This window comes from Poecilia latipinna, unplaced genomic scaffold, assembly GCF_001443285.1.
Source record: "Poecilia latipinna isolate Pla-1442-1.1 unplaced genomic scaffold, P_latipinna-1.0 Scaffold283, whole genome shotgun sequence".
NCBI classification, from domain to species: Eukaryota; Metazoa; Chordata; class Actinopteri; order Cyprinodontiformes; family Poeciliidae; genus Poecilia; species Poecilia latipinna.
In genome coordinates, this window is record NW_015112899.1 from 319,913 (window position 1) to 328,849 (window position 8,937).

Sequence of the window (8,937 nt, forward strand, 5' to 3'; positions counted from 1 at the left end):
AGGCCCTGGTATTTCTCCAGTTTCTCATGCTCCTTTCTCATCCAACTAGAATTGCTCCAGGTATGAACATTGAACAAAGTGAAAACATCATTGTTGTTTTTTTTACTCCTACAGGTGACACCCGAAACTGCACAGAATGTCTCCCTGGTCTTTTGTTCTGAACCAGGTATGCTCAAAGAATATTTACAACTGTGATAAAATGTTAATTTTATGGAGCAGGTAAACAGGTTGGAGGCTACTGTTAGCACTAAAGTATGAATGACATGACAATAAGGTTAGTCACATTGAATTTACTTGTCAAAGGGGCAGTGAATCTGATTTCTAACATTTCTAACTTGGAAAATGATTAAGTGTGATATAAAACAATAGCAGTTCAACTATACAAGAAACATAATACATAATCACATAGCCATATGTCTGAAATAATGCTAAAGAAAAAAGCAGTTAAAAAGCAAATGTACCCATTCATCCATTATCTTTACACACTTATCCCTAGTGAGGTCAGGAGGGGTGCTAGTGTCCATCTCCAGAGGCCAACCGGTGAGGGTCGGGGTCACCCTGGACAGTCACCAGTCCATCACAGGACAACACCAGAATATAAACATGAATAAAACATATTTTTTCCAGGATATCAAAAGGCAACAGTTTCCACCATTTGTATAAAAGTTATTGTTTGCTTTTTGGTTAAATTTGATAAAAATGGGGTTATAATAATTTAAATGTACAATATGTACTTTTATTAAAACACAATCAGTTTCCAAACAAATATACCAAGAACAACATTGATTATTGACAAACATCAATGTTTCCTCACAACTATATATATATAATTGTATTCCAGGGGGACCTATATAATAACACCATGATATTACACTCCAAAATCTGTGGATCAGCCACAACTTTAAAAGCACTGCCTTAATAATTTGTAAGTCTTTTCTTTAACAGAAGTCTAGCATTTCAGGGAATGAATATAGAAAATCTGTGTTGTGCTGAGTCATTGCCAGGCATGTCCCAATCAAGATATTTTTTTTCCAAATATCTGAGTGATTTAAGATTAGACATTTGCTAAGAATGAGCTTCAAATGTTTTGCCCTTATTATTTTTTTTTCTTCAAATTAATCAACAAAACTTGTCTTTTTTTGACCAAGATACAAAAATATATTTTAATGTCCAAGTGAAAACAATTAATAATGTGTAACATAAAATAAAAGAATAAATACCCAAATCTTTTAAATTGACTGACCTAATTCAACAGTGGTCCAGCCAGTTGGTGCTAGTAGTTTCACAATGAGTGGAATGGAGATCACCTGAGTACAGGGGTTAGTTATGTGTCATGGGGTTGTAGTAGAAAGGCACCTGTGTCTAGAAGGTCTATTCACCTGTTAATTGGAATTCCTGGTTGCCATGACAGCATGAAGACAAAAGAATATCCCAAGCAAATCAGAGGAAAGGTTAGTGAAAAGTATAAGTCAAGTGATGGATACAAACAAAATCTCTAAGGTGCTGAACCGTCCCTGGAGTTCAGCTAAATTGATCCTCAAGAATTGGAAGGAATATTTTACACATTAAATCTGAGACCAGATCAGGCCATCCTCACAAACTGACTGCATGTGGAAAAACTAGACTAGTGAGAGTAGTCACCGGGTCACCATGACTACACTTAAAGAGCTACAAGCTTTAGCAGCTGAGATGGGAGATACTCTGCATTACAACCACTGTTGCCCATCTTCTTCACTTTTCAAAGTTTTATGGCAGAGTATGAGAAAACCACTGCTGACGAAAACTCATATAAAAGCTTGACTAGAGTTTTCCAAAAGGCACATGAGACTCCATGGTCGTTCTTTGGTCAGATTAAACCAAATGCAGCTTTTTAGCCGTCAAGACACATTATATGTTTGGCAGACACAAAACGCTGCTAATCACTACACACCCTGCATCCCCACTGTGGAATCCTGATGGTGGGGAGGCTTCTTGGCAGCAGGCAATTGAAGGCTGAACAAGGTAAGATGAAAACAATAAAATATAGGGAAATTCTAAAGAATCATTTGCTTCCATTTATAGGAGAATTATGGCAACATTTATTTTCCAGAAAGACAAGGATCCAAAGAATCCACCCAAAGCTCCAGAGTAATGGTTTGAAGACAACAAGGCGGATGTTCAGGAGTGACCAAGTCAAAGCTTAGACCTCAATCCAATAGAGAATTTGTGCCAGGTCTGGAAAAAGGGTGTTCACAGCCAATCCCCAAACAACCTGACACAGCTTGAAGAGATTTGCAAGAAGGAACAGAGTAACATTGCAGAATCCAGATGTGCAAGTCTGACTGAGACTTGTCCACACAGACTCAGATTGCAGCTGAATATGCTTTCATTAAATACTGATTTGAAAGAGGTGAATATTTATAAATCATATATAGAAATCAGTTTCCACTTTGACATTATACAAGGAGTGAGGGGTTGTTAAACTTCTTCAACACAAAAAAACAAATTTTGTTGCCTTTGATTAAGTAGCTAAAGTAATACAAAGGGTAAAACATCCAAGGTTTTTATAGACCCCGTAGGTCCAAGACATTCTGATCATATCCCTTCGACAGTGACATACTTTTTTTTTTCCATAGCTGCTGCAGCAATATGAGGTTAGTTAGCTGAAGGAAGCTGTTATAATGATTTGAAAATAAACTTTTTTTTCTACAGATATATCTTACTCAACACCTGAAGTTACAGTCTTAAATAAACTCACAAAAGATTTATGTCAGGCTCTCCTGTGACTTAGTTTATGAATGGAGTTTGACTGGAGTTTTCATTTTTCTATATTGTGACTGAGTGAGTTGTAGGACTTGTTTTGTAACATTGAAAACTTAGCATTTTTTTGGTCATGAAATTGACTATTATTTTCCTTGTATAAGCAGTTATCTAAGGATTTCTGAACAGAGCACAGAACAGGTGACATCACAGAGATAAACAGGAAGTTGTATTTTGTAGTGTCTTTCACAGTAATTATTATAAAAGGTGAAAAACATCTAAACTGTTTTAGAGAACGTATACTTGTAAATTTAAGAAAATGAATGACTAGTCTGTTACTTAATAGCTAACACTGCAGACCTGTGATGAACTAACAACATGGACCTGAAGTTGAATTTAGTTCACTTTTAGTTCAGACTTCAATTCTGATAATGAAAACATACTTGATCAGGACGTACCAGACATGGCGTTTGACATCAAACAGGGTTTAATACAGATAGTTTAAGATATAAGATATTCTCAAAGATAAAACATTGATTAATTATGAATCAATGTTGGTATTACTCATTTAGAAAGTGGTTTTAATGTTGTGGCTCATCAATGCAATGTGTTTAACTCATAATCACAACCACACAAGTACAACAAAACAAAGAACAAAAGAAAACAAAAAATTGAGGTTTGATGATGACAAAAAATATCTGAAACTGTACACAGTCACAAATATGAGATTTGAATTGTATTGAAATACATTTTTATAAAACACACTAACTCTTATTGATGTCCTTCTTGGAAAAATTGTTAAAACGTCTATGTTTTTCATCACTAAGAAAGTGGAGTGGAGAATATTTGTAGCAGTGTTAAGAGAATGTGAATGAATGTAGGTTAAAGTCTATTTTCTTTGTTGGATTCAGACTTTCAGTCGTTGAGGCAGTAAAGAATAAATAAGATCAGGTTTGTTGCTATGTGTTCATCATTCCACTGCAGCCTAAATTAATAGCAAACTATTTTCCTTTTGAATAGCTTATAATATCACTGTTCGTCCTTTGACTTTATTGTAAACATCAAACTGATTAAATGGTTAAAATAAGTAACAATGAGTGTTTTTCCTCAGTAACAGGGTCCACACCTCCCTAGTGGTACTTAGGAACACTAAGAATGATCATCAAACCCGATTCCAGTAGCCAGAATTATTCTCTGTGTCACGAATTAAAAGTCAGCTTCTTCTTTATGATTTCTCAATCAGATATTTGCGATGAACACAATAAACTAATATGAACCTATTTGTGAATGCTGACAGTTTCAGTTACTTCATTGGATTATGCTGGATGATCTGCATCTGTCAGGTTTAAGAATATTCATTCCTCCACCCTGATTCCCTTACAGGCGACTGGAGATAGATGTGTGTGACAAAACTAAATTGTTTTTTCAAAGTCATTACTGAAACAGAAGCAGAGAAAACAGAGCAGAGTACACGGGTTGAAGAAGAAAAAAAGAAGAGAAAAAACCGTGAGGACATCAACAGAGGTGTCCTTCTCTTTGTAACAGCATGTAGGTCCACAGTGAGCCACTGTAGCATACAACAACAATGAACCTGTAACATACAAACCGAATGAACATTTGAGCAAGAGTGGTAGTTTGAGCCATGCAACATTGTTTACTGTACAAATTAAATATGTGATCCTGAAAGTTTTGTTCTCCCTGCATGTAAAAAAGTGTCCAAGGCTCCTTTCTATTAAATTAATCCCATTCTTATGCCTTCCTGAGATTGTTAACCATTGAAGCAAACCGGGCCAACTTGGAAACCAAATTTCTGGTTCCCATTGCCGAAATCGGACACAGCTATGTCGATGATGGGGAGAGTCTGGGACGTTGGTGCCTCAATTTCCAAAACCGTCCTCTCCTGTCCTGAGCGTACCTGCACAATATCAAACAACAAAAAATGAAGCACATTTCTGCACGTTTGCTTTAATGTCACATGTCTGCAACACTTACTTGGCAGCCGTCGTATAGTGGACTGATGTAATGTGTGTTCTCGTGAGTCAGCTCCTCCCCGTTGCTGCCTCTGAAGCGCAGTGCATGTTCATGACTGTAGGTGGCCGCGTGCAGCCAGGCGGCAGAGTTGAGGCAGTGATAGGTGAACGTCTGCTTTGCTGTGGCACTGAGAAGCTTCAGGAAGGTCAGCTGAACGATGTGTATCGAAACACCATCTGACCCTGTGTAGGAGAACTGGAAGAGAGCCACACAATGACACGTTCAAGATAAAAAAAAATCATTTCATGGTCAAATACAGCAAAGACACAATGGAAACAAAAAGTAGCTCTGTGCACATCATCACCACAGTGTTATAATTTTGACAAACTAAGAAGCACAAATTGCATCTTGTTTTTAAACTTTCGGCAGAGCCAGGTTGTTTTTCAGAGCTCTGGATGGTAGTCCCTCACAGCAGCCTCATTTAGTCTCCAGGAACAAATCTCTGTCTTCATCCCTCAAACTTTCTGATTATACTGTTGCTTGTCAAAATGAAACTGACAGCCTGTGTTTTGTTTTCTTAGGTAAAATAATTGAAGCTGTTATTCTGGTCATCTGTGGCTCTAACTAACCCAACACTTTCTTTAAAAGCATCCCCAGGGCTGCAGAGAGCGTATCAATCAGTGCAGACTTCCTATCTATTCACTCAACCGATTTTCTCCATGGAAACAAATCAATCTGTGCAGACAAGTTTTCTCTCTGTTGTTGTGGAAAAGAGCGTCAGCTCAGCTCAATTACCATCGATGGTGCTTTTGATCACTGAACATTTAAAAAGCCTGAAAAATTAACTTGTGGGGAAAAAAATAGAAAGCTTACAAGAACATGTATATAAACTCAGTGGAGAGACTCATTAGTTATGACATGGACAGACTTTTAGATGACTTTCTATTGATCACCAGAAATAGATCTCTGTTGCTAGAATCATAAAAATTATCTATGAAATCACATATATTTCCCCATAAAGTTGGAATGAAACTGATGCAGATTTATTTATCACATTGTACCTGTTTTCCTTTCCTGAATTTACTGTACCAGGTTTTAGGTTTTTCCCCTTTCCATGCTGCTAATTTCACCTGATGGAAACAAATAACATGAAGTTAGTACTGCTGCAAAACAAAAGAAGATTTAGTGATGTCTTACTGTAAGCTGTATAAACTAACAGACTGGAACTTTTTGTCTGGGTACAAACACGTTTCTCCCTGTGCAGTAAAGTTACAGAAAGCTTTGAAGGCATCTCTGTGACAGCCCTGGTTGGGGTCTATCCAGTACTCCCCTGGAGAGGCAAAAAAGAAACAAAAAACTAATTCACACAAGGACATGAATGTTTTAGACATGTAAACAGAAGAGGTCCAGTTGTTCTGATTCAAAAAGTTCATAAAGTGATAAAGTACCACTGGGGAGCTCTGGATGGAGGAGCCAGAGCTCCTTGCAGGTGCGTGCTGGGCTGTGGTAAGTCCCCATTGGGTTACGCAGACCCTCCACCTCAACTTTCATAGATGAAATTGAAGCAAACACTTCTTCCATGTCCTGAGCCTCATTATCTTTTACCAAACCATCCAGTGTGGCCTGGTCACTTTGCACCCAACCGTCATCCTCTCCTCTGTCCATGGTCTCTTCCTCATCCTCCACCGTAGCACCATCGACCACAGGGTGAGTTCTTCTTCTTCTTCCTCGCTCTGGAAGAGGTGAAAAACCAACAGCGGCCCGACCCTAGGGAGAGAAAACACACCAAAAGAACAAAGAAGAAGTTAAGGCAGAGTCTTAATGAATACAGACACTTTGATGGCACAACATTTGCTATTGGCAGAACTCACAGGTAATCCTGGAGGCCCCACAGGGCCAGTGTCTCCTCTGGGACCTATTGGACCCTAAATAGTAAATAATACAATGTACTTTAGGTTGTACTGTGAAGATGCTAACAATGAGCGTAATAACAGGGAACAGTTAAAACCTAAAAATCAGTATCAACTGTACCTGGTTCCCTTTGGAGCCTTTTTGACCAATAGCACCCTATTAGAATAGGACAGGTGTTGAGAAGAGACAAGCATAAAACTAGGATTAGTAGTTTTCCAGAAAACTGTCAGGTTAGCAATTGTTTAGTCTCTTTACAAGCTGTGAGACGGCCTATAGTTTACTCACAGACAGTCCTGTGGGACCAGGAGGTCCAGGTGGGCCTGCTGGGCCGACTGGACCCTAATTTTTATTCAAAGAGACAAAACTGTAAGTAAACAAGACAAGCTTCAACAGAAACAAAAACAAATATCTTAAACACTGTTCTTGTTGCTCATCGTCTACTTGAAGCTGGAAATGTCCCGATCAAGTCTGAGGTATGATTGGTTTTTGAAGCTGCCACAAAACTCAACTTTTGAAACCCATTATTAGTACACTGTGATTTTATGTCAGGTACACCCATAGTTTCTGCGAGCATACTGTTAAGCTAATTATTAAGAAATCCCAATCTATTTTTATGTGGATGCTATACAAAACTGTATTATAAGCAACAAATCTGGATTTACAGAGCAGGCTCAGTTTCTTTAAACAGCAGGGAGCGCCCCATGGAGGTGAAAATGAAACATGTTTAAAAAAAATGTGTTATCAATGTAAGTTGTCCTTATTAATGTGTACCTATGTGCAATCTGAATTATTTCACTAAGCAACTCTCAAGTATATAATTCCATTGTGTTCTGATTAAGTCCTGACTGTGGGTGTTTCAGTACCTCATCTCCTTTTGGACCTTGAAGGCCTTGGTTTCCTGGTAGTCCTCTGTCACCTTTCTCTCCGATGTCTCCTGGAGGTCCTATGAGTCCAATTAGTCCACCATGACCCTGCGACCACATCATGAACGAAGTTACAAACACAACAGTAAAAATATTACAGTAAAAGAATAGTTGCATGTTTTTGATTAACCTTGTCTCCCTTCCTGCCAGGATCTCCCTTGAAGCCGGGTAAACCTGGTGGACCCTAAAGAGTCAAAGGTTATATAGTTAATATCATGTTTTTTTAATGTTTGTTTTTTTACATCAACCTGATCAGATCAGTCATAAAACACTAGTATTCATATAATTTTGTTGATACATTTTCTCTACTCAATTGAAGAAATGTAATTTATTTTTGATAGCTATAGATCCTTATTATTAATGTTTGCAATTTTAGCTAAAAGTTAATTAACATTTTAACCAAATTCATACATTCTCCCAAACAGAAACCTTCAGGTTAACTATTTAGTGGCTCTCAACCTGAAGTCCAACAAGGTCAGTGTCCTTGAACCTTTAAATGTTTTCCTACATCAAATGACTAAACGGCTTCTTTAGCCTTTATTCAAGCCCTACAGACTCAGCCTAACAAACTAAGTTGGGGTGTGCTTAAACTGAGACACAGCTAAGAGCTGCAGAACACTGGCAGTTGAGACCTGCAGTTTGAGACCCTCGCTTTGAATGAATCCCACCCGTCCAGCTGGCCTTGTGCCAGGCGCTTACTGAGGGAAACAAATGAAAGGTAACTGGATGCTCCAATTTGGCGATAGTTGTTGTCTCATGTCTAGAAACGATTCACGTTATTTGTAAAAGTTCATATTACTAATTAGCCTCATGCACATTAGCCTAAACGTTTAAATTGAAGATCTTACCATGGGACCTGGAGGTCCAGTTTGACCCGGTGGCCCATTTAAACCCTGCTCACCCTACAAACACACAGAAAGAGAAACTTATTGAGCGTGGTCTTTAGTCTGCTTTCTTTCTAGTGGCACAAACAGACTCACCGCTGGCCCAGGGATTCCTCTCAGGCCCTGTGGACCATTTTTTCCTGGATGCCCTTGAGAACCTCTGGGTCCCGTCTTTCCAATGGGACCCTCCAGTCCAGGGGCCCCCTGACAGAATGACAGAAACATGGGACACCCTCAGACACACGGTTCATTTCAAAGGTTTTTTTTGTTTGTTTTTTTTTTTTTAAAGATGCTTCAAATGTTACCTTTGTTCCTTTCAGACCTTCTTTGCCTTCCTTCCCTGGTTTTCCCAAGTGTCCCTGAATGTTTACAGGTGAGTTGAAAGTAGCAGGACATCATTCAAATAATGAAACTTGATACTGAGAGAAAAAAAAAAAAAAAAAAAAAAAAAAAACAAAATAAACAAAAAAAACCCATCGGCAAAGAGGCCCCGGTGGTCAAGGCACCCC

General features: G+C 38.4%; 1 protein-coding gene across 1 annotated transcript in view; it reads right to left on the reverse strand.

Moving 5' to 3' along the window:
* Window positions 1-1,174: 1,174 nt before the first annotated feature.
* LOC106948343 (collagen alpha-1(XI) chain-like) overlaps window positions 1,175-8,937 on the reverse strand; it is a 70,848-nt gene continuing 63,085 nt past the window's right edge. The window contains exons 54-66 of the mRNA XM_015033959.1: window positions 8,734-8,787; window positions 8,525-8,632; window positions 8,393-8,446; window positions 7,675-7,728; window positions 7,485-7,592; window positions 6,907-6,960; window positions 6,742-6,777; window positions 6,582-6,635; window positions 6,159-6,477; window positions 5,928-6,040; window positions 5,772-5,840; window positions 4,732-4,965; window positions 1,175-4,654 (exon numbers count right to left, since the gene is read on the reverse strand). Of these exons, the coding sequence (XP_014889445.1) occupies window positions 4,508-4,654; window positions 4,732-4,965; window positions 5,772-5,840; window positions 5,928-6,040; window positions 6,159-6,477; window positions 6,582-6,635; window positions 6,742-6,777; window positions 6,907-6,960; window positions 7,485-7,592; window positions 7,675-7,728; window positions 8,393-8,446; window positions 8,525-8,632; window positions 8,734-8,787 (1,404 nt within the window). The 3' untranslated portion in view covers window positions 1,175-4,507. The remainder of the gene's footprint in view (window positions 4,655-4,731; window positions 4,966-5,771; window positions 5,841-5,927; window positions 6,041-6,158; window positions 6,478-6,581; window positions 6,636-6,741; window positions 6,778-6,906; window positions 6,961-7,484; window positions 7,593-7,674; window positions 7,729-8,392; window positions 8,447-8,524; window positions 8,633-8,733; window positions 8,788-8,937) is intronic.